Source organism: Tyto alba, unplaced genomic scaffold, assembly GCF_018691265.1.
Source record: "Tyto alba isolate M040663 unplaced genomic scaffold, T.alba_DEE_v4.0 Super-Scaffold_6, whole genome shotgun sequence".
NCBI lineage: Eukaryota > Metazoa > Chordata > Aves > Strigiformes > Tytonidae > Tyto > Tyto alba.
In genome coordinates this window covers 54,063,719-54,089,710 of record NW_024881327.1, presented here as the reverse complement: position 1 = coordinate 54,089,710, position 25,992 = coordinate 54,063,719, and the positions used below count along the sequence as shown (strand labels likewise).

The following is a 25,992-nucleotide window of genomic DNA, read 5'->3' as shown; positions in this document are numbered from 1 at the left end:
AAGGGCTGAGGGGCTGGAGGCTGTTTGGTGTGTGGACACCCGGCCCTCCCGCCCTACAACCCGCGGCCGCCCCAGCCCGCCAAAACGCCGCCGCGCGCTCCCTCAGCCGCCGCGCGGCGGCGCCCGCCCCGCCCCCGCCCCCGCCCGCGCATGCGCAGAAACGGGAGCGAGACCCTAGCGACGGGGCGGGTTGGTGGGGCGGCGGCGCCGCATGCGCAGTAGGGGCCGGTTTAGCGCCGCGGGCCCGGGGCGGCCGCCGTGAGGGGAAAAGGGGCGGGGGGGCTGCCGTCATGGAGCCGGGAGAGGAAGAGGAGGAGGAAGAGGAGCGGGTTGCTGTGAGTACGGGATCTGCGGAGAGGTTCGGGCAGGCAGCTGTTGGGAGCAACGTGGCAGGGAGACGGGAGCAGCTCCGTCTCCGGCCTTATGTGTGTGTGGGGGGGTGACGGGGGGACGGGGAGCGGGGGACGGGACAGGACACGGGACGACACACACACAGGCTGGTTCCCTCATGTTTCTCTCTCCCTCATGCTTCTCTCTCCCTCTCCCCACCCGAGCAGGGGGAACTGGCCTGATCTCACCTTCTGCCCCCAGAAGGGGCTATCACTGGTTGGTTCACCCCCAGAAAAAGGGAGAGCTGGGGTGGGGGGCGGTGAGGATGTAGATGACCTGAGCGGCCTCCCCTCCACACACTCCTCCTGCCCTGGAGGAAAGGGGAGCTGTGACTGGCCTGATCCCTCTTCATTCCTTGCATTCATCCCTGGGAGAAGGGTGGCTGAAGCTGTCCTCATTCCTCCTCCCCTACTGGGAAGAGGGGGTGTGTGTAGTTGTCCTGTTTCCTTTGTGCATTATTCTGCTCTGGGGAGGCAGTTGGCTTGGTCACTAACTCTCCCTGGAAGGCCATGGCCAGTGGGGCTGGAGTGGCCCCATAGAGCCGTTCATGCCCTAGAAGGGCTCACACACAGCTCTGTGCCCTTTGCTGTGTTCGTATCAGTGCTGAAGACAGGGAGGAGGAGGTCTCTGGAGATCCTGGGTGTCCCATCACATCCTGCCACCTCTGTGTACTGGAATCAATGTCTTCCTGAACTTGCCCCTTGTGAGAGCATTGGGACGTTTCCTTCTGTCCTGTTCCTGCTGTTCTGGCACCTGCTCTTAACTGTCCCGCTGTTTTCATGCTGGTTTCCAGAAGTGTAAAGGGCTTGTAGAACCTGCACAAGTTCTGACTCTTGCAAACTGTTGGGAGGCATCTTTGTGCAGGGTGCTTTGAACAGCTGATGTTGGACACTTGGGTCTGGAGATGCTTATGAATGTCATGTCCACAGTTTTGTATTAGGAAAGGTATAAAAGGGCAACCCAAAATGAAAAGTTACAAGGCGGTGATCACTCCAGAGCTTTGTCCCAGATCTTTGAAGGAGCTCAGAGGCCCAAGAGCCAAATGGCAACTAGTAGTAGATGCTGTATCAATTTTTACAAACGTTCCCTGGGAAGAACCATGGATTGGTACAGATTTGAATCTTATCAGGAAAAATAATAGAAACTAAAACAAAGAATGGAAACCCCTGTGTGAATAAATATGTCATGTTAAAGGATAATGTAGTCTTAATTCAGTTCCTAAAGGCCTTGTGCTGAAGGACCTCCACCATATGTTTTCAGGAAGGCTGATTTGCTATGGAATAGAAGGGATGGTTCTTGGCATTACTGTGTAGTCTTGTATATATTCCAGTAGAAATTAAATTCATTTGAATGCTGATTTACAGACAAATTTCACAGTTAACTTTACGACTCTAAGTTGTATGTGATGTTACAGACCAGTGAACTTGCCTCCTGCTCCTTGTTCTACCTTCACGATATTCATCACAGTTCAGTTTATTCTGATCCTTTTTGGGTGTCAGGTTTTGTTGTTTTACGGTGGCCATTCCTGCCTTCTCTGTGTTTGTTTTGCCCTGTGGTTTAACTGCTGCTTTGACAACCAGAGCTGAGCTCTGGGAATACCAGATGGAGCTGAGCCAAGCTTGTTGCTAGTGTACTGCTGTGCTTCTGGGTCAGGGGGGATGCAGGTGCAGAGATATAGTAGGCCAGGTGGATCTTCTCTCTGTTGTAGGATGGGTGCTCTTATTGTATACTGCTGTTGCAAGAGACTATTTTATCAGTAATTTCAATTGACAAAGAGAGAGTAACACTAAAAACCTGTGTCTGTAGCTTGTGACATGGAAGGCTGAAGCGTCACGAGCGCCATATCAATCAGCAAGTCCCAGGTTACCTATCAAAAGAAGTGACCTGTACTGCTGTGCCCTGGTTACTTCTTGTTGCCTCTGTGTTGCTTTGTCACCTATTCCAACAGACAGCAAACCAGCGCAGCTAGGCAGTGGACTGTTAAGTGCGGTTACAGTTGGCTTAAGGAACATCTACTCAACTCTTACCTGAAGTTTGTGCTTACTGAAGAGAGACTGGGACTGTATCTTCCAGGCAAGTGCCAGTTTATGATATTTTGAAGGCATTATGGAACTTTTGTCATCAAACTGTAAGAATGGGAAGAAATTCTGTAACCAGCATAGTGATACTTTTTACTGTTGATGCTATTTCTTGTTTTATCAGTGAAAATACTTTGTCCATTTCCTCTTTTAGTTTATTTTTGACTAGGAGGATGATTTAAGCCGTCATGCAAACTTTTTGATTCTAGATTTACCTAAGAGTAAGGATTACAAATAAGATGCAGGAGCATCAAGTTTTTGGTTCTTATTCTTAAATGCTCAAATTGATGGCTACATTCCAGAAAGCCCATCATTAATAGATTTTTTTTCTTTCTCCTTTTTCTTTTTGAAAGCTAGGTAGAAACATCAAACTAAGGTACTTACTGACAGGGGTACCTTTTATTTCAATGGTAATTTAGTGTGGAAAGGATGAAGGAATAAGCATTTTCTTAAAACTCAGAGGACAGTACAATGCAAATTGCAGTTCTTGTAGGTACGATCTAAACAAACAAACAAAAACCAATAAAAATCAGGGGATACTCAATGCTTTTTCAGTGGTCCAAAGCTGAGAAGGTAAAGAAGGAGTTGGCTTTCTCATTATGTAAAAGCATTCAGGAACACTGTTGGAGTTATGATTTGGACAGCTAAGCTACCTTGTGTGAGACTAAATTGTTTCTTTATTTGCAATAAGTAGAGAAGAGGTTGGTACTTGGAGGAAAGTTAATAGGTTTGATTATTAGCTGTTAGATGGCTGAAGGTGCTGTAGCAGTGTTAACATATTAGGAATTTAGTATGTTCTTATACTTGGAAGTTAGACTCTCATCTAGGTTCCATTTCCCACGAGAGGTTGGACCAGATGGTCTTTCGAGATCTGCTCCAACTGAGCTATTCTATGAAACCCCAAATCATTAGTTCTGAATTAACAGAAAGAGGAATCCAGCTTCGGTTGCAAAGAAAAAAGGGATAAACTCATACGTTTTTTAAAACTTCCTTCTTACTCTGTGTGCCTAGTAGAAGAGCTTGTGGGTGAGAGGTAGTGCCTGGGGTGGTGGAGGCTCAGAAAAGTGTCTGCTTAGGTAGACTGGACATACACATGTGCATAGGGCTGGACAGAGTGTATCTGAGGGTAGTGGTGGAGCTGGCTGATGTCTTGAAAGGCCCCTCTCTATCATCTTTGGAAGGTTGTGAAGACTGGGAGATATTTGTTATAACTGCAAAAAGAGTGATGTTATGCTCTTTTTTTCAAGAGGGGAAGGAAAGAGGCCCTGAAGAAGTACTACCCAGTTAGCCTAGTCAACTGTTCAATATCTAACTGGTGGTATTCCTCCGGGGTCAGTCCTTGGGCTCATGCTGTGTAATGTCATCACTGGTGACCCAGGTGGATGGTGTGAATGCACTTGCATCGAGACTGTGGATGACAGCAAGTTGGAGGGAGTGGATGATATACCGGGGGACAGGGCTGCCATTCACAGGGACTTTGTCAAGCTGGATTAATGGCTCAAGAGGAGTCTCGTGACCTTTAACTGTGAAAAATGTGGAGTCTTGCTTGTTGAGAAAGAAAGTCTCCGTACATCAGTACTGGCTGGTGGCCCTTCAGAGATGAGCCTGAGGACCTGGCGGACAGCAAATTGAATGTGAGTTGACAGCTCATGCTTTGCAACCATGAAGGCCTGCTGTGCATTGGGCTGCATTAATAAGAGCATAACTGGAAGCTGGAGGGAACTGAATATTCCTTCTTCTTGGCCACAGCTGGATCCTGTCTCCTGTTCTGGGCTGCCAGGACAAGAGAGAGGTCAACAAAGTGGCCCGAGGCTGGTGGAGGCCACCAAGACAGTCAGGGGGCTGCAGCCCGTGGTGCATGAGGAGAAGCTGCGGAGGCTGGGTTGGTTTGGCCCAGGGAGGAGGAGGAGGAGCAGGCTGAAGGTGTGAGGATCTGGCAGTGGGGCTTCCCTGCCAGAAGGAGGGTTTAGAGAAGGCAGAGGAAGACTCTTCTTGGAGGTGGACGGTGACAGGAGAAGCAGCAGCGGTGATGTGTTACAGTAAAGGAGAAATCCTAACTGGAGAGGGGGAAGTAATTTTTTGATGAGGAAGGTGGTGAAGTGGTGGCCCAGGGCCCTGCAGAGAAGGTAGAGCCTGCATCCTTGGAAATAGTCACACGTTGAGAGGATGAGGCCCGAGCAACCTGATCTAGCCTTGAAGTTAGCCCTGCTTTGAGCAGGAGGTTGGAATAGGTGACATCCAGAGATCCCTTCCGACCTCAGTTACGCTGTGATTACAGGAGTAAAACTTCTGCTTCAGGCATTAACGTGTATTACAGTAATCAGCTTTCAGATTGCCTTACAGTGCCCAAGGCTGAGGTGTGACTGTGAATGGAGTGCAGTCAGCCTTGGAAGCCTTACTTTCCTAGCAAACTGAGCAGAAAATAAGCAGACTTGTTGCAGATCAGCAATGATTAATTTGCCACTCGTCGTTTTAGGATACACCATCAAGCTATTGATGTTATAAACTTGACAGTTGCAACTACTATTTTTAAGAGATTCAAAATGATGTGCTAGCAATCTTTGTAATATCAGTATATATTGTCTAAATATACAGGTTACCTTTCTGGAATGCTTTTAGCACATCCCTCACAGTTTACTGTGTCATGAATCTTCTCTTGTTTTATTTGAGATCTGCTGCTCTGGTTCTGATCTCTCTTGTCCAGCGTTTGTTGCACAAAAGTAATAAAACGGTTCAGAATTTACACAGTACCTGATATACTGGTTGGTGGTGCCTTGGTGCCAGGAGGGAATGGTGTGGGTCTGAAAAGTACTGCTAGCACACCAGTCCTTATTGAAAACACAAGGTACAGTTTACATAATCTGTGTTTCTCATACCTGACAGCACCAAATCATTGTTACGTTTTTCTGAATAATAGTTTTGATATCTATATTATTTGCTGGTACGTTCATATATAAACTTCCAGTGATGAATTATTTGCAGACAATGAGAATTTTGTTATTCATTTCAGTAGCTGGGCATAAATACTAAAAATTTTCATACAATTTATGGCACTGGGCTTCTGGCCAAAAAAAAAATCTCTGATGTCAAAAACTTATTCTGCATTTGAATGAGACTTTTTTTTTTTTTTTTTTTTACTTTGTGTTCTGACACACAAAGTAGGGTTGATACCGACTATAAAGCCATGATAAATTAAATTGTTGGGTTATTGTGAAATGCAGTTGCATTTACGTAGCATTAAGGGAATTCTGAGTTTGCATGTAGCCTCTGAAGTGCTTTTGCACTACAGTTGCTTTGCCTGTTCATTACAAGCTGACCGTTTATTACAAGCTGATAATTGCACCATGAGATGAGCAGGTAGGTATAAGACAGTGTGACCTACATTCGTTGTATCCTGGCAGAATTGTTTCATTAATCTTCAGGGACGCAGGGGCCAATTCCATGTTTTAATGGGTAAATATGTGCCTGTTTCTCCATGTTCCTTTGTTCCTTCCCCACAGCTGGGAAGGACCTTGCCCTGCAGCAGTGGGTTGCTGACTCCAAGTGGCATGAGGCTTGCACTGCACACTTGCTTCTGCTTCGGAAGGCTTCCCAGACCCGGGAGAAAGCCCTGCTGCAGGCTGGAAAGCCCTCCAGGGAAAGGATTTCAGTCATGCATCCTTTGGGTCCAGTTATTCAGCAAATGCACCTGGGGTTTGTAGGATGGTGACTTTGCTGCATCTGTATTCAAAACTAATTGTGTCTACAGACAGTCAAATTCATGCCTGTCTGAAATATGAAATGTTTATTTAATTATTCACTAATTGTGGTTTTTATATTGTATGCTTGTTTATCCACTAGGAGTAGGTGATAAAAGCACAGAAGTGCAAGAATTTAGAGCAAACTATTTGAAACCACTTGAAATAAATTGCTAAGACTATATCCAGTGTGACTGTTAAGAACAATTGATTTCAAACCCATTTAATTATCATCTTTGAGTGGGTAAGTGATCTAGTAGCTAAAAGGATGGCAGAGTATCATTGTATGGTGACCTCAGAAGAGTTTTTGACCTTGGGACAAACTAAGAAAATACCGAGGAGGTTTGGAAGGCATTTCAGGTATAGTTTTTGATGTGGTTTCCTGGCTCATTCCTGTTAAGTGTTTTCATTGATGAATAGCACGATTAGTAGATGGGGAGACCTAGAAAATAAGTAGATAAGGCAGTGCTGGGGCAAGCGACAAATGCTTTGGAAAATTATATCAGGATCGGGAATGCTCTTGACAAAGTGGGGAAAAATAAGTCCTGAAGTTAACAAGATGAAATCCAGCAAAGACAAGTTCAGAGTGGGATCTACCTCTAGCACTGTTATGTGATCACCTTTGTTGTGGTTTGGGCCTGATCGGCAACCGACCCCCGCAGCTAATCACCCTCCCTTCCCCCTCCCTTCCTGGGAACGGGGGAGGGGATTAGAGGGGTGAAGGGAGACACGCAGGCTGAGATAAGAACAGTTTAATAATGGCAATAAAACGAGAACAATAACGATGATGGGGGGAAAACAAAAAGAAATATATAAACAGGCAATGTACAGCGTAATTGCTCACCACCCACTGACCAATATCCAGCCCGTTCCCGGCCAGCGACCCCGAGATACCAAGATCCCACAGTCGCAATCCCGGAAGCCAGAGAGCTCCTTCCCAACCACCCCTCCTTTATATAGTGAGCATGACGTTCCATGATATGGAATATTTCACTGGCCAGTTTGGGTCAGGTGCTGTGGCCGTGCTCCCTCCCTGATCCCTGTGCCCTTGCGCACGGGCAGGACATGGGGAGCCAGAGAGTCCTTGAAGTCTCAGCAGCAGCTGAAAACATCAGTGTGCTATCAGCGTTTTTCCCATACCAAACCCAAAGCTAAATCCAAAACACAGCACTCATCTAGTCCCTGAAAAGGAATATTAACTCTATTTCAGCCCAAACTAAGACAACCTTAATTTGGTATAAATGCTCGCTGATGTTGGTCCTGAACTCTGCTGCCTGGTTTTGCAGGGTTGATGATTTTGCAGCCGCATGTTCAGGTGGATAAGGAAACTGAAACACAGTTTTATACTGAATTAACCTGGCCAGATATCTCTGATTTTTAGGAGGGAGAAATGAGATGAAATGAAGTTTTTGGAAGAAATTATAGTGTATTTCTGATGTTTCGGGAAGATCAGATTGTTGGAATTGCTCATCTAGGGAGTTCTCTTTCCCATATCTCTCTAGATCTTGTTCTTTGTTGTGCTGTGTTCTACTGAATGATATTTTCACTAGGATATTTTCAGTGTTTTGTGGGTCAGAATAAAGTAAGGAGCGCTAAGCCTGGATATTCAAACATCCAGTAGTTCAAAACTGAGAAATGTTCGTATTTCGTTCTGTGAAATGCAGCATCAGTTAAGAATGCCAAACAGGAGCTGCTGTTCCTACCATTTAAGTTAATGGCACTGTTGTGTGGAGGTGGTTGTAGTTGTTCAGCTTTATTTTTGTCTTTTCCTCTCATTATGTATTTAGCAGTAAAAGCTAACTTTTGATGTATTGGATTTCAGGAAGAAAAACCTTGTTAAATTTTCTTCATTTGAGTTTAATTATATGGAAGCCCTCAGAGATGATTATACTAATTTAGTAAATCCTAACTTATTTCTTGCTTGCAACTGCTTTGTTATGTACCCTGTACCCTGGTACACACCGTACTAATATGTGCCAGATTTCTTCCATTGTGCCGTTTCTTTAATATTGCTCTTTTGGTATGAGGATTAAAAATGAAATAATGAAACAGAATGTGCTGTTGCCCATTTGCTTCCTCCCAGCTGCTATCCCATGAGCTCCTAGTGACTTGGCTGTCTTTGAAAAGGAGAGATTATTTCCTTTATGGTATTTAGTTAATGCCATGTCAGGTTCCTTTAAAGAGCAATGCTAAATGCATAGCACAGCCTTATGTATGCAAGCACGAGAAACTACAGCTGGTGAGTGTGTGGGCCTTCCGCCTTGCTGCTTTGAGCTGGGGCATTTGTCATCTGAAAACACAAATCTTGGGTGCCAGCAGGAGAATCTTAATGGTGTGGGAAGTATTTGACTTCAGAGGGTGATTGTCTTCCCTTAAGGTCTTCCTGTTACTTCAGTGTCTCAAGCATGGTTGGCTTTGGATTCTTCTTGATTTCAGAGCGTAGAATTTGGATATATATAGTTGTGGACAAAGGCAGTTGTGTAAAACTTGCATTTTTTCCTTTTCTTTGGAGTTTGCCCTTTTGAAATTTCCTTCAAAGAAGTCTTAGGTTTTTCTGGGAAGATTTTATGGAATGTATTGGTTCAACTAATACAGTTTGAGAGAAACACAGACGTTCTTGTGATGATGTGCGAGAGTTGAATGATTTAAATAGCGGGACTGGAATGGGTAACTGTATTGGTTTCACTGAGCATTTGCTAGGTGGGCTGCTCTGAAGCTGGGGTGGTAGGTTTGCCTCTGGATTTGTAGAGCTTTTGGTTTATCGGGTGGCTGTTTTTTTTCGGGATGGTTGTCTTCTTGCAAGAATCAGACATTGATGAGAATTGTTTCTTTCACATGAGATTGCTTGGGTTGAATGCTACTGATGTTTTCTAAGGAGCGTGTTTCACAAATTATAAGTATATTCCTTTCTCGGGGGTCCTGCTTCATATCCCTCCCTGCAGTTCCAGTTCTCTTCCCCTCCCACCCCCCAGTAGCACTGCAGACAGATCAGTAGTTTATGGGCATTTTGATAAGAAACGCTGGCAAACAGTGAGCTGGAAATTGGAGCTAGTAAACCTGGATGGAGTTGGGAGACTAACAATGAGTGTTTTTTCTTTTCTGTCATATTTTTTTCCTGCTTACTTAAACAAAAAAGTATGTTTCTTGTTTAGATCAGGGAGGTGTGTGCTGTAAAATCATTTAATTTATGTTTTAACAAGAATTGATGCTAACTATTTTTTCTCAACAGTTCTGCCACTATGCAGACCACTTTTCATGTTCATGATGCTATAGCATCACTGTGACAATGACAACAGCTACTTACATGAAATATTAAAATAGGTGAAGGATGTAATAATATTTAATTGTGATACAAACATTTATTTCATATTTTATCTCACATTCACATTCGTGCTTTAATCTTCTTGGCTTGTGATGCTGTAGGTGTTCTTTTTGACTTTCGCTCGTAACCTACAGACAAAGACGGATGAAATTTTAGAGCATCAAATAAGAGATGCATTATGGTCAGATCAGACTACTCAGGGAATTGGCTCTGCTGCTGATTTGCCGTATTGTTGTACACTGAGTTCTCTGTGCCTACTAAAAGGAGGATAAATATTTATCATGCACATTCTAAAGTAGTGCTGTGAATCAGTGTTTATGAAAAAAGGCGCTATGTAAGTACTCTCAGCAATAGTAATACTACTTCGATTCCTTCCTGCTCTTCTGTGTGACTGAGTATTTGAGCCTTTGGTAGCTCTGGATATAATTGTACTCTGAATCTTCTAGAATATTGCTATTTGTAGTAATCGCATCATCACTCATTAGCATTTCTCTACCAATTTCTTCTTGTGAAATCTGCATATGATACGTCTTTGGCTCTGTTTTCCCAAAATAAGACTGGTCGAACCTATTCCAAATTCTAATGCAAAATGAATGGGGTTTGAAAACTCTAAGTGGTAAGGGAGCGTTTGGGAGGAGGAAGTACTTCTGGGAAAGAAATCTTCACAAAGTGGAAACTCAGTTGCACTTTATCCTTCTGTACTCTCATTTTATCCCCATTGCCCAAGACTTGTTCAAGTTAAATTCTCTCTCCAAGGAAGTTTCTTGCTGACCTCATGTGATAGTGAATTGTGCTTTTTTTTTTTTTTTTTTTTTTTTTCATTCTATAATGAAAAATTTTGGTAAAAGATGAAGATGTAGAAGAAAACTGTTCAGATGATGTACTTTGTTATTTTTCTTGCAGTGTTGTGACAAAGAATGTGTCATTTCAGGTGCATTGAAACTGTACAGGAAAAGGCTGAAATTCAGAGTTTGGCTGTATGGTTTAATGAAATTACTACCTCGGTCATATTTTAAGTTGACAGGTCAATTTTTTTTTTCTTTTTTTTTTTTTTTTTTTTTTTTTCCTGAAAGCACATTAATCGGTAGGGTTTGGGAACTGAAGAGTTGTCTTCATGCAACGTGGTTCCTCTGGCATACCGGTGGGCAGAGTGAGGGAAATCTGCCATGCAGCTGCTGAAGCCTAGGAAAAGAATTATAATTGAAGTGGCTGATAGGTATATCAGTAATGAAACGATTCTGAGAGGAGTTGCTCACCATAGGCTACTGAAGGTCATTTTAAAGGGGAGAATGAAGAATAATGTGCAGTTTGGTTGTTTAGTCTTTTGTTCATTGTGTGAATCTTGAATGCTGTCATTACTCATCCCTCCTGATAGCCTCTAGAACACCCACTTAATTAGCTATGCTCAGCATATCTAAATAAAATCAGGACCTTTTTTTTTGGAATTAGTTTTCTAATCACACTATAGGTCCCTTACCTAATGCTATTAATTTCCAGATGGACTAATAAAATTGCCCTTTTCTGAAGATGCATATTGTAAAAACAAATTTTCAATAATAGGCCTTAATTAAATTACCAAATAGCTACTGGAACGCTTTGCCTTCAGAGTTATTGTCACATACACTTCAGTGCTGCTTCTTTTAATGACTTGATTAGTATGAACAATAGGAACTAGGGGAATGCAATAGTGACTGAATATATGCATAAAGGCTACAATTATTATCTTTAGTCCCAAAACAAAGCTCAAACAAACTTATTTTGTGCAGGGAATTATTTTGGAAGAGTAGTTTCTGCCTAGTTGAGTCCTAGTTTCATAGGCGTGATTTACACATCATCAGTAATAAACATCTTCCTTTTGAGTGCTATAGCTTTTTTAAACTCGGACAAAAATATTCTTGCCATTCCAAGTAATTTACTTGACAGCGCTGACCTGCATAGAAGGCTGCGTTATTTTTTTATTTCAGTGATGCTGTTTTATGGAAGGATTTAAGATGGCATATGGTACTGAAATTCTGGAAGTTGTTGTCCTTCCAAAAGCTAAAATTTCTGCGATTACTACATAGAGTTGAAGTTTTTATAACAGTGCCTGAAAAATGCAGCAGTGTTGCCCCAATGGTGTTCTTTAGTTTGTAATCAAACATTTGAGCAAGTGGCTTATTTGAAAGGAAAAACTGGGTGTTTAAGGGGTGAAAGGAAAAAAAATCTTGGACTGGAACCTCATTTTACAAGTGAAGTGGGCTGGAGTTTCCAGGGAGGAAGTTTAAGGGCAGAATCGGGGCTGAAGCGAATGGGAGTCCCTGGGAGGCTTTGCCAGTGGTACTTAGCAGTCTCCTGACCAAATGCTCTTTAAAGGCAAGAGCAGTTCAGTTCATCTTCAGCTCTGCATGTTCTTAGACTTAGTATGTGTGAAAATAAGCTAGATGCCTGGTAATTGGGAAGTAGAGGGAAGGCCTAGACTCTCTCTCTGTAGGAGACAACCCAGCCACTGCGATGGTGATTATTTAAGGTGTCTCTTCAACAGGTGAGTCAGAACTGAAGGGCTTTTCCTCAGCTTATCTCTGAAATTTGTAAATTTGCTGTCTCCGTGGCAGAATGAATGGCTTCTTAGGAACATAAGAGATGGATAAAGATAAACCTGTGATGGCTGTAATGTATATTTTTGTAGGGGGATTGAAGATGTTGTGTTTTGTATAAGTCGCATTCAGGTGAGGTGCCGTAAATAGTCAAGAGTGAACTCACCTTTCTTGGATTAGCAGTCTTGTAATAAATTAAAAAAAAAAACTCTCAAGCTTTTATTCACAGCTTTTTAGTGCATAAGAAGAATGAAACAGAGCTCAGGTGTCAGTTTAGCTAATCTAGTAGGTAATATTCACATTTAAAGAAAACAATCTCAAATGTGGAATTTGACATCTTTCTTTTATGTTGAAACAGGTCTGTGTTCTGGACTTCTCTCTAAGTTTGTGTCCGATTCCTTCTCTTAGAATGTAATGAATGTCTTCATGAAAACTGTCATGGCTTGCTTTTTTTGTGATAAAGGTTGCAAATGGTATGCTTAGTCCACCAAGGTAGATCTGTGCTACTGAATGAAAATTTGCTGGCGTGGTCACTAAAATATATCTCCAAGGCTAGCTTGGCTTTTTAAAATGTTATTATTGGTGAGTTAAATTGGAACTAGAGTTGACATGAGGAAGATGAGGAGGACAGGGAGGGGTACTAGATGTGGGGGAGCTACTAGTCCTTCTGGTTGAGGCTTCATGTTAAATTGCTGCATTAGTAATAGTACCTGATACTCTCCAGTGCTACTCTCCAGGGTTTTTTTTAACTAATTCCCTGGAACCCTTTTGTTTGGGCTGAACCTTGATGTTCCAGAAATACCTATTTTCACAATTATATACCATTGTGTTTGAACCTGGCTGGTTGTCTTGTCTTGGGAAAACTCTTACAGTTGCTGTGACCTCAGGCATGGGATATTATGGAACAGAAATTTTAATTCTGACTTCAGAACAGCTTCCTCTGCTACCTCGTGGGAAAAAAAAATGTTACAGCTGCTTTTCTAGGCAGAAGTCCAATTTAACTTCAATTCATGCCCTCAAAGTATGTCAGGTATTGCTAAATTATAATACAGAAATCAACTTAGGCTTACTTTAAGATATTTACATAAGATGGCTTTTAAAATTTAGTTTACAACATTAATAAGTAAAAACCTTCTGTTATTAATAAAATAATAAATATAAAAAGCAAGCAAAAAAATTACTGTTAAAAAACCCCAACAACCACTGTTAATAAACCAGACAGGACAAGTGCCAGAACCTGACTTCGATCAAAGTGATAAGTCTTTCTGGTATTTTGTGATTTACTCAGAGCTGCATGTACATGGGTTAGGACTAGGAAATTAATTTCTGGCCCTTGGAAATAATTGGCTAATGCGCAGAAAATCATGCTTATTGTTTTTTTGGGATCTAAAGTGGCAAATGAGCCTGCCCTTTTAGTGAAGTATTGGGATGCTGGATGGGATTTAGGTCACTGCCTGAGTATGTTGAGGTGAGTTTAGACTCCCAACTTTTGGCACTAGGGATGGCTTGAGTATTTTATATATTTAATTGTCCATTGCTTAAATATGTACACATGTTGAAATACCAAGAAACTGTTTTCTTTTTTAAAAACGCATATTGTTTCTTTTAGCCTATTGCAACAACTCCACCACATTGTGGCTGGAAAGAGGAATCCTTAAGCCGCAGCAGTAGTGAAACCCAGGCGTCGGTAACCAGTGGGATCTCCCTAGGAGAAGCAATACGTCAGAAAACTGCTGCTAACTGGGTACTTGTACTGTGCTTTATTTTGCTTGTAGTTGAAGGTGTTTGAAAATAATATGGAGTGCGTTACCTGTATAATTTAGACCTCCGCTGACCTTGCTTTGTAAAGGTCTGTGTTTCTATATCTTGGAACTGAAGAAAAACGGGACTTGTGAATTCTGACAAGTCCTCTAGTCTAGTCTTGATCCAAGTGCTGCAAAGCTTTTTGACGTTTTTCATTCATAACTGAATCCCCTGAAGTTCAGTGTGTTGTTTATTTATTTATGTATTTATTTTTCTCTCCCCTTGCTGTTTTCTTGTTATAAACCTAGTATGTTTTCCGGTGTAATGTCTTCTTTGCAACTGTATCTTTGATCTGTACTCAGTTTGTAATTTGCTATAATCCTGGTCCTGCTACTGCCTCTTAACTTGTCATATCTGTCTGCCTCAAATTGTCAGATCTATCTACCTCAAAATAGCTGTTTTACATGTTAGCACAGAGCCATGCTTCAGTTCATGTGAAATCTGACTACTTTTAGACCTTGATTTTAATGACGTGTTCCTTATGTGATTAAGGCAAACTGTACTGACATCATGATACAGTCATAGTAGTTCTATCTGATGGATATGCTGCTAAATATTTAATTATTCTGAGAATTGCGTAAGATCACAGATGTTTTGAAAAGACTGACTTGATCAAAAATTCTATTTCCAAATGATTATAATAATCTTGTGCAAAAAATTATAGTTCATATAGCAAAATTCTTATATGAAAAGTAGCTTTTGATACCTTGGTAGTATTTCAAAATGTAGAAGAGCTTGCAGCTATTAAGTAGAGATAGTACTGTACTTCTACCAATTCACTGGGACATTTTCTTGCTTATATTAACATATATGTAATTATAAGTTATATATGCTGATGATAAAGGTTTGCCTTATGAATGGTTGATATTCTTAATTCTCTGCACTGAAGACTGGTCCGTACCTTTTCTATAATTAAAATTTATCTGTTTAATTACTTCCCCAGTAATCCCAATGCAAATTCTTTAATGAATTGTGTGAACTAAAGATGCTTCTTTCCATTTGAACAAGAACTGAAAGTCTTTTTCTTAAAATACAGCAAAGAATTGGCTAGGGTTCTCAGGCATTATCTGTGTGAACTCAGAATTTCTATAACTAGAAAATTTCTTTAAAGATAAATCAGAAACTGTTCTGCTTGTTGCTCCCCAGATGTACAATGCAAACCATCTTTATTATGCAGTGTCAGGAACTGTATTGGTCCAGCATCCTACTAAAGCATTTGTCCTTATCAAGATTTTTCTTCCTGAGTGAGAGATTTCATTCTCGTTTGGAAAAAGTCTTCTTCAGTGGCTGGATTTGGCGATGGAGCTCAGTTTCAGTCAAGTGATGAAAGGCTGGTGATCAGATAGTGGGCGATGACAACTTAGGCAGTAGCGGGAACTGACTTGTGGATATGAACTTCAGTTCACAGAGCATCATAATTCATCTACATTAAAAATTGAGTATGTGCATAGGAAATACAGTTTAGAAGCAATAATTCCATTGTTTCACAACTTAGTCATTATTTCCTTTGTAAATATGTCTTATAAAACTTCCTTGATGCTTGAGCACTTTTTTTGTCCTCACCTGTTCTTAGGGAATCGAGTCATGGTATCAGCTTCCAGCAGAAGTGGATGCCAGCCGTTTAACTACTGCCTCAGAGACAAAGCTTGGCCTGACTTGTGACAGGAACGACCTGACAGAGTTCCCTACGCTGGAGGAAGGAGTGTTGCTTTCAGCAGAAGCATCTAGAAGGCACTCTTCTGGAGATAGAGCACATGGCTTGTTGCTGGGTATGTCAAAGTTGCCTTTTGTTTAACTGCTAAACAATTAGGATTTTACTTTTCCTTTTAAATCAATAAATACCCTGGATTTGACTTGTTTTAGTGATAACTGGTGTTTACAAAATACGTTCTGTGTAATTTTATTGCCAAAGCCCATCTTCAACATGAGATAGAGGGCTTGTGTACCTTCCCTGAGTCTTTTTACAGGTAAACCAATTATCATTGGTCTCAGGTAAAACTGTAGTCTTGTTTTCTTTTAGAATTAATAGTAAATAGGGCTCTCTCTAGGTGAGCTGATAGTTTTCTGTGTTCTTAAAATCTGTATTAATTTGTTAGTCAAAAATATTTGTTAAATTGAAAATAGTAGATACAGTAGTAGTTGTAATTCTATTGATAACATGAAAAACTGGTTGATAAGAGTGCATGCATGCTTGCACTCCTTTCTCATATATTCAAACTACTGTTTACTGCTTCTGTGTTTCCCTGCTTCTTACAGGATTTTTTTGTAGCCAAAAGTAGTGTCCAAATACAGTTTTAAGAGGCTTTCAATAGCCTTTTACAAAAGTATCTTGCTGCTTTTTAACTGATCAGTATATGCATTCCTTTTTGGATAAGAGGCAAAACTGAGGAATTATAGCTAGAAGTACTGTACTACTTCAAGATTTAACCCAAACAGATAAAAGGATTTGCTTATGTAGGAAGTTAACATGACAAAGGCTACATGGAAGGGGAAGGTGTTAGTTGCACGTACAAGCACCAACTCTTTTTTAATGTGGGTTTTTTTTTTTTTTTTTTTTTTTATTTTTTCCCCCAAGTGGTCTAGCTTGCCTGTGACATGACAGCTGATGCATACTAGCTAGCGAGTCCTGGGGTGGTGCTTTGCTGTAGTCTGCTCTCCTGCAGGGCTGTCAGAGGGAGGAGATGTGTATATGAAATGCAGCAACCTTGTTGTCATCCTCCAGTTGACAGAGCACAGGACCTTCTGCTAATGAGCCCTCTCTTCTGGTGTTTAAACACAAGTTTATACACACATTCTTACTTCATTCATATCAATATCTTTGTTACAAGTTCTTACATTTTTCTCTGGGTTTGGACAATACCCCTACTGAAATGTACCACATTAATATGAGTGTTGCTTATTTCCAATATATTGGTCATCTGGGCCTCAGAGTGCTTTTTCAATAGGTGTGCTATCTTCACTAGTGTTATTCATAGAGCTAACATGTAAAAACCTGTGTGCAGAGTATTATAAGTGTTATCATTGACAATGCAATTTGAAATACAAAAAAACCCCACCTGTGGGATGTTAAAACCCTGATTGTAATACAGCTGTGAGCATCCTTTAAGAATAATACGCCAGTGATGAGTAGTTAGGGTTTCTGCATCGCTTAAGCATAATAGCTGTTGCTTTTCTAACATAATATGGAGTTTTCTGACTTGATACTTTCTCGTACTTTAGCTCTTTATTTATTGTGATTCACCAGTAAGTTTGTTCCAGCCATATCAATCCCAGTGTAGCACTCTTTTACACTGTATAATTCTGATTAGCTAATGCATGATATGGGTGGACGCTGTAGATGTTTCATCCTGGATATACACAGGAAGGACATTACTGTTTTTTCCATGTGGAGTTCAGTTTGCTGATGTGATCCCCCCCCGGGGTTGATACAGGGAAAGAACACGCATGCAGCTGTTTCCAGTATCATAGGTGAGAGAAACATTAACTGCTAATTGGTGCTTGCATGCAGGTAGTTGTTGTTGCATTCAAGTACAGCATTCTTCAGGCTGTATTCTTGTAGGACAGATGAATTAGTTATAACTCCATTTTTCATAACATGTTTTTAGCTCTATTAATATACCGTTAGAGATGCATCAGACTCTCACTTTAAGTATCCAAAGTAACTGATGAATTATTTTTGGTAATGCTTGTGGGGATTGTGCATCTATTATTTGGCAGTCATCTTTATTTTTGACATAAAATATCCTGGTTTTTATTTCTCCTAATGACATGGTTGTATTGTGTTCCATGCCTGGAATTTACACCAATCTAGGCACTTAGTTTTTGTTTTTCTCTGCCCCCTCTTCCCTGCCATGCCATGACTGTTCAGATTATTTATATTTTTCTGGCAATAAACCACTACTTCCAGTGTTTAATATTCTATTAGTAGTCCTTATTGTTATCACTTGCATTTGGGTGCAATTTATATTACTGCCAATAATGTTTTCCAGTTCTAACACCTCTACTTTAGAAAAGCTAAGCATTTCTATTGCTTCCTTTCACATCTAATCATCACAGTTAAAAGACTGGTTTGAGAAGTTCCAAGATTTAATATTTCACCTTTACCTTTTCTTGATGACATTAATTTTCATCCATGTGGAGTTAGAGTATTCTGGTCAATTCTGGGTGGTATAATTTTTAGCCTGCTGGTAGTAGTACATCTTTGAAAAAGAAAACTTCTTGTTATAATGCAGCATTATTCTCTGCATCTTAAGACACAAACGGTATTACTGATTCTTTGTAATAATTTCTTATAATCCTCAAAATGGTGGAAACAGAGTTGCTTACTTTTTTCACTCATTGCTGTTAATCATAGGGAACACATCTGTCCCCAACAAGATCAACTTTTTTCTCTTGGAAATAAAGCCAACTTCTATCAGACCTATTTTTCCTTGTTACCTTTATTTGCTTGTATTTTCCTCTTGCTTTTTAACTTCAAGCTTCAGCTGTGGCAATTAATCTGTAAAGAATTCTACTTTTCCCTTTTTGTACATGTGCATGTAATGAAACCAAAACCAGCAAAAGCAGAACTAAGGAATGTATAGTTAACAATACTCATATAGCTGAAGTGATTTACTTTCTCTTGTATGCTATCTGTGGAAGACAAACTAGCCAAGACTTATCGATGGCTGGTTTAGTTCCCCAAGCTGGAACACTTCCCTTGCTTGTCTGACTTCAGTTGTGTTATTTCAGTTTATTGCATTTCTGCTTCCTTATGCATCCAAGTTAATATGGTAAACAATTGTTCACGAGACCCCTAGCCATGTCTGTTATCCATTGGTTCTGCTCTTAGTTTAGCAGTTGTTGCATTCAGATGTAGATTCCACCCCCCCCCCCCAACTCCTAAATGCTCAAACATCAAATTTGATCATGCGCTGTATGTTAACTTTTGGTTTTCAAAGTTAGCTCTGTCTCATTTCCAATTGAATGGTTAACTTTTCCTGCCCAAACCTTTGTGTATGTATACTGTAACTTACTGTAATGTCATCTGTTAACTTCTTACTTGCTGGTAACACTTGCTTTTCTTTCTTCTTTACTTTTATGACACACCACCTTGACTCTTTTTATGCATATACTTGCAGACACTTCCTTGGAAACGCATAACTTAACAATACTGTTACTAAGCCCAAAGTGTTTCTTTTTGTATTGTTATTCCTTAGAGGTTCACTCTGCAAAATCAAGTGTTACCCTGCTCATTAGGTTATTAAATCTGTGACTCACTTTTTCAGGATGTAACTGAAATTGCTGAATAAAGGTGCTTCAAAAGCTGCCTTTGCTACACCACCAGGCTAGGTTCTTTTCACAAACAAAATTGTTGTAGGCAAATAGCATGATTGCTTGTGATACTTTAAAATAAACCTGTGTTGCTTCCAGGTAACTGCAAGTTCAACTTGCAATTTGCTATTCCTGTACCTGCTTGTGTAATCTTACTTGAATGTAGGTTGCTTTTTGGGTTTTTGTTTGTTTTGAAGTTAAGCAAAAGCTTAGGGGGATGGAGTTGAAATTGCCTTGGCAATAGATCGGTAGACATTCATGACAACTCCTGAGGGTTTTATGAGTTTGGCTGTTTTATTTATGAGAATTATTTATTTTATGAGAATGTGCAGCTCTTGCTCATTTTTATCAGTTTTTGTCGTTATTTTGATAATGCTTTGCGAAAGAGCATGTAGGGGGAGAGAGAGCATCTCTGCTGGAACTGGATCCAGAGGTTCTGGTTCACACTGAACCCCTCTGAGGCCCAAGGCATGCTTTCTTTTTGCCTACATCCTCTATATAGGATTGTTGTATTTAGTATGTTTTATAGCATTTTGTCCACGTTATTGTGGTTTGTAGAACTGGAATCCATTTAATCAAGAAAAACTTCCTGGTATTTGTCAAGGTTTGCATTTCAGATGCAACTGGAATTAAAGAGAAAGCATAAGGCTTTTTAATGTGATACAAAGATGTAAGAATACTGTATCCTGCTGATATTTTGTTTGTTGCTCTCTAGTGAGTGTGCCAGTAGCTACAGCCTTTTTGTATATGCACTGAAATTTCCAGATATGGGAGGAAAGGTGAGAGGGAAGGAAGAAACATAAGCTATAATACTAATTTATTCCTTCTTTTCAAAAAGTGTTTTGAATTTCATTTAGGGAGTGGGGGGGAAATCACAATGACAGTTGTATTGAAATTGTTCCTGCTACATTGTGGAACAGATTGACAAAGCCAAGAAGGTTTTGTTTTTGTTTTGCCTTCCTTTTTTATCTTCCACAAATGGCAATTTGACTCTGGCATTCAGAATTGTCAGCAGGCTGTAAGATAAAGTAGCATGCCCAGCTTTGCTTGTTCAGTGAATTCAAATGTGAGGAAGCTTTTGACCTTCAGAGCGACAGCGGGAAGAATTACTGTTTTGACACAAGATGCTCGAAGAGTGTTGTACTGACGTCACTTGCTGCTTTAAGCATCGAGCACCTGCTTCTCTGCCTGCAAAACCTAGGTTATGTCTGAGCGTAATGAGCCCCTAAATCATCATAAGCATCCAGAATATGATAGCGATGATCTTTCTGCCTCCTGAAGAAAATAAGTTACTGAAAACATTAGAGTTCGTGCTATAAGATTCAGAAAAGCTGAAGGAAGTAGAACAGGTGACAGGGCTGAAGTTACATTTTACATATATTAAAAATTTGGTTCTGTAGCCCCAGTTAAATGTCATCATTTGAACTCTGTTAAGGGTGCTTTTACAGGTCATCTCTGCATGTTGCTGCAGGGAACAAGCTGGAAGAGAGGGTTTTGGTTTTTACCGAGGATGTGCCTGCAGTGAATCTCAACTACTCTCTTTCCCCCTTTTATTTTCTTTTTCCGTTCCCTTTTTGCCTTTACTCTTCTTTCCTAGCCTTGTCAGTCATCTGCTGCTTTAAGTCAGTGATCACCACTGCTCCTCAGACTGGAAACCTCTAGGGAAGGTCAGGTACTGTCAGCCTAAGATAGATTTCTGCTATACAGCAAAGCCAGAATGCTCTTTGGAGAAGTCAGGGGAGCAGGACTGCCTGAAATGGAGGCGAGTCTGAGGGTATGGTTTTGCAATATATTTAGTCAGCTAAACTCTGCTACGGAAAAGGAAGAGTGTGGCTTTTCCTTGTCTTGCATACTTGTTCCTGCTGCATCCCCTCTGCTAAGCCCACTGTGTGAATCGGTGCGATCAGATCAGCACGCTGGTCAGACTGAAAGGTGATGGTAGGGTTGGAAGTGGAGATGGTTACATTTCAGCTGGATCAGAGTTCTCTTGCTTGTGCAAAAAAAGGAGGGGGAAACACATCTCTGGGCTGGGGTGGAGAGACTGGGGCTGTCCCTTCTTGCTGAGGTGTCGTCTTATTGCTTCAAATGGAGATGGAGAGCTCAAGCGAGCTTCTTCAGGACTACATGTAAGAGACTGAGGAGGGAGGGAAGAGACTTATTTGTGCTGTTCAAATAACTGTTGAAGCCATTTGGGATCTACCTAAACTGCCTTGCACATTTTGCAGGGAGCCAGCTATGTTGTTGTATAGTGTCAACGCACTAAGAAATATCTTTCTTGTTACCCAAGATTTGCATAGCTTCAGTGTTTTATGTTGGATTCTTGTTATATCTTATCTGAAGTGAAACGCCCTTAATGACCAAATTTCTGTTCTTGCATACGTACATACAAATGTAATCAAGTCACCCTTAATCTTCTCTTTGATTATACTAAACAGATTTACTTCCAGGAGGTTCTTGTGATGAGGCATGTTTCTTCAATCTTTTAGCTGATCCTCCTGTAATGTTATGGTCATCAGACCCTGCAAATACCATTTCAATAGTAGTTTCAGTACAAGAGTGGAAAGACTAGTCCTTGTTACTACATATTCACTATTCTGCTTTTAATATGTATGAAAAATTTGCTTGCCATTTTGGATACAACATTGCACTGGCCTCTCAGTGGTTTGTTTGTCATGACCCCAAGTCCTCATCCAAGTTGTTGCTTTCTGAGGTGGTTCTTGACTCTCTTAGATTTGCTGGGCTGCTTTGTTCCCCCCATAGTATGACTGAACTTGTGATACTAAAACTCGCATCCTTTGCCATGCTGTGATGCCAGGGGACCCAGACTGCCCTGTAGCAATGGTCTGTGCAGTGAGATATTTATTGCTTGGCAAAGATCTGCCTCATCTGTGTGCCTTCAGAAATCCTGAAGTCCTTAAGAAGTTTCCAGTAGGGCAGGGACAAGAATGGCTCTGGAAGGGACTGACTAGATGCGTACCCATGCAGTGAGAATTTCCCGTTTATAATCCTGCTTGGAGAATGCATGAATCATTTTTCATCAGCTTGAGTGCTGTGTTGACTTAATACAAATGTTGAGTGGTACTTAAATTTTTGTTGATATAATAGATCTTTAAAACATTGATTTATCAGCCAAATGTTGTGTTTATGTTGTGTGTGTGTGTGTATATAGGTGTATATGCACATTTATTTTATCAATACGTGTGTAGTTAGATTAAAAAACATTGGTTGACAAGTTCTATTTTTGACAGCATTTGACAGCTTTTTTTTTTCCCCATTATTTTTGGTTCCCTCTGTCAGTCTTTTTTATTTCTTCATTTACAAAGACAGCACCCAGTCTTTACTGTGCAGAAAACCTTTTTCTTTAATGACTCTTGATTTTCAGTTTAGCTTGAAAACACATTTTCATTCAAAGTGAAGATGTTAAGCTGAAAATCAGTAAAGCTTATTTTCTTCTTCTATTGTGTGAATAAAAATGAGATGCCAGTTCTGAAAACATGAAGTGTATCATGATGTGAGATGACAAGTCTAATTTGATAACGGCAATTACTATTGCCTTTATTCACTAATATAATTTTAAATGTAAAACAAGATTTGAGAGGGAGAAAAAGTACATCTAACACAGCTGAGATAGTTTAGATTTCAACTTGCTTAATGTTTCTCAAAATACCTGGTTTTGCATCTTTAAGGCAGTTCTGTATCCAAGCTAACTATAGTTAATCTAGTCAGTATTTTCAAGCATAACAACAGAAAACTGTTTGAGTAAATGTACACCAGACTGAATAAATGCACTGTAAATACGATCTACTCCCAGTTAGTGGTTGGGAATAAGGAATATAATGTGCAGCTGTATTTGGTTCTAAGTCAGTATCAGCCACCTAGAACAAACCTCTTTATTTTCTGTAAAGTACATTTTAAACAGGTGCTAAGGAGTTTACAGTGAATTAGATCATTCTCCTGTTCTGTGTTTTTTAAATCATCATTCAAATTGTGATGTAAATCACATAAGTACCGATCAGTCTGGTACTTTCGACCACAGTTATGGTTGTGCCCTATAATACAACAGCGCCTCAGGGGTCTGTTATATTATAAATGAGACACCCCTGACCTTGTTCCTTATTTTCTTAGCTCCTGCTCCCTCTATGCTGATGCTGCCATTTTCTTCCCTCTTTTTTTTTTTTACATTTCCATGTGTATTATAACTATTTTTCCATCCAGCTTTGCACAGGTGTTTACAATCTACATTAGAGCCTCTTCTGAATGCCTCCTCCTGTCAAGTTGTTCAGGAGAAGCTATTCATAACTGTGTTTTTTTTTTTTTTTTTTTTTAAGATACATATCATTTCCTTTCCTGTAAACTTCCAAAAAAGCAGGTGGCTTTTTTAACTTTTCATTCATGTTTGGTATTGCACCTAGTTAAAACGCAAATGAAATGGAGTGGTGACTAGTGCAAGGCATTTATCTAATAAAGTAAGGGCAGGGAGATCTTAGCTTTAAAGAGGTACTGGGTCCTAGAAAAACAAAGACTCCCCACTTAAGTTGCTGTAGCGTGTTTGTGCCATCTGTACTACAGATGCTAAAGTATAAATTTGGCTTCCTCTAGGAGACATTAGCCTGGCCATGTGGTGGAGACAGCTGCCGAGATGGAATGGAGTCTTTGAAACTGTATAACAGTCATATTCTTAATTTTCTAGTTGATGATGAGGTGGGACTAGGGGTCATCCAAATTGTAAGCCAGTTTTGCTGTGCGATGTAGAATTATTTCTATCCATATAATTATCTACTTACTACACATGTTCTAAAGTAATTTAAAAAATGTTAATTGGAAGTATTAAATTAAAAATGAATCAGAAAGGTCATCTTGTGGCTCAATAATGCTCATCAAGTGATGTAATACAGACTGTAGAAAGCCTCAGGATAAAGCTGACGTAATGTAAACTTGATTTTTTTGTATGTAATGGTCATTTTATCTGATGTGATCATGCTTCTGGAAGTGATACAGAGCTTGAGATGGTTGAAAACTAATGAACCTGAATTCAATAAATATGAATCCTAGTTCTGAAAGTCATACTCTTGATGACAAATAGCTTTTTTGCTTTAAAAAAAGCTTAGCTAGCAAAGTATTGGAAGTAATTTTTTTTTGCATCCATCAAATGTGTATGTAGTCATTTACACTTATCAAGTACCAGCTTATAGTTGCTTTTATTCTTGTGGTATAAAACATTCTGTTTGTTTTTGTAAGCACTGAACGGAAAAATAAGTGCCAACTACCTCAAAGAACAAAGAAATATATGATAGAAACTAAAATTTACTGCTGCAGTTGTAGACAGTGGTATTAGTATAATTGTGATGACTAAGTTATTATTATCATTACTGAAATACTTAATTTTGAATAGTTTTATTTTTACTATTATTATTGAAATACTTATTATTGAAACCCTAATGAGAAAAACCTATGCAGCCTTTGCTATAATCAAAATTTATGGAAAAATGGAGACTGGGAAGGGCATCAGTGAGGATTCTTGGTTTTTAAAGAGGTAAATGGTGATCTGGGTAGGAGCCCTGTGGACGTTGCCCGATGCGTACAGACTGCATGGGAATCAGGAGGGGAGGTGCTGACAGGTGAGTGGAACAGGGTATGGATGTGCACAGGGAGAAGGTTAAGGATAAGAGGGTAGCTTAGAGATGTCAGTGTCATGTAGCATTTTGAGATTGATGAGAAGAAACCTGAATTTGATACGTGATAAGAAGCTGAATTTAATACATGGGAGAATATGCTTCAGCAGAGGATTTAAATGATGGGATTATATAATTTTCACTGCAGCTGGCATGTTTTTGAATTTTGAAGGCAGAGCAGTTTAAAGAAGGATTGCCTGGCAAGCTTTTATTACTGTGTTATTGTTATTTTTGACAGATATTCAGGACAGTCAATTCTCTCCCCGTCTTCCACTGCTGATGTATTCAATACAAGGCCAAAGGTTTTCAGATGAGACGCTTCTCCAGCAATCAGAAATGGATTTTATTCCCTTAAGGTAGGGTAAAGCTACCTGGTGTCACGACAGAACGCAAACCTTTTTTCCTGAGTGGCCATGAATTGTCCTACATTTGATAATTAAATAATTACAGTTTTATGGTCACAGAAATAAGACAAAGGTGTGGTTTACTCTTTGTTTCGTATAGACAGAAGGCATTGTCAGAGTTCTACTCATCTTTTTATTTTTTCCTTCAAAAGAGTTTGAACAAGGGAGAACCAGAACAAGCCTCTTCTGAACTTGTCACCTAATGTACCTGAATAAAATGGGAAAATGAGGAACACTACCCTCCCAGACATCTCTTTAGCTTTCTTAGACTCTGAAATAAACTTCATGAAATGTTGGGGACAAAAATCAGATACAATTTGTATTTACAGGAGTAAATACGTGCATACATACACATTTAATAATATTGCAGCTTGTATATGCTGGAGTATTATATGTTATGTGTAATTTAAAATACATATTTTTATATAAAACATGAATACATAAAGAAATACCCATTTCAGTAAAAGTCTTTGTGCAAGCCTTGATCTCAAGGTGAGGCAAGAAATCCTCTACCCTTTATTAAAAAGAGGAGAAAAAAGAAAGTATGTGTATAAATACATATATTTACAGAGTCATTGATGTTTAGGCTTCCTTGTACTTTTTTTCGGTGTGTGACAGGAGGCAGATTTGTTTCCTGATGTGCTAAACCGCGGCTTCACTTTGTGGGTCAGAACTTAGTTCCACCAGAGCTGGTGATCTA

At 39.9% G+C, this 25,992-nt stretch overlaps 1 protein-coding gene across 1 annotated transcript in view; it reads left to right on the top strand.

The window, feature by feature from the left end:
- The first annotated feature begins 290 nt into the window (after window positions 1-290).
- ALMS1 (ALMS1 centrosome and basal body associated protein) overlaps window positions 291-25,992 on the top strand; it is a 72,516-nt gene continuing 46,814 nt past the window's right edge. Inside the window, exons 1-4 of the mRNA XM_042807957.1 lie at window positions 291-335; window positions 13,710-13,844; window positions 15,477-15,672; window positions 25,127-25,244. Of these exons, the coding sequence (XP_042663891.1) occupies window positions 291-335; window positions 13,710-13,844; window positions 15,477-15,672; window positions 25,127-25,244 (494 nt within the window). The remainder of the gene's footprint in view (window positions 336-13,709; window positions 13,845-15,476; window positions 15,673-25,126; window positions 25,245-25,992) is intronic.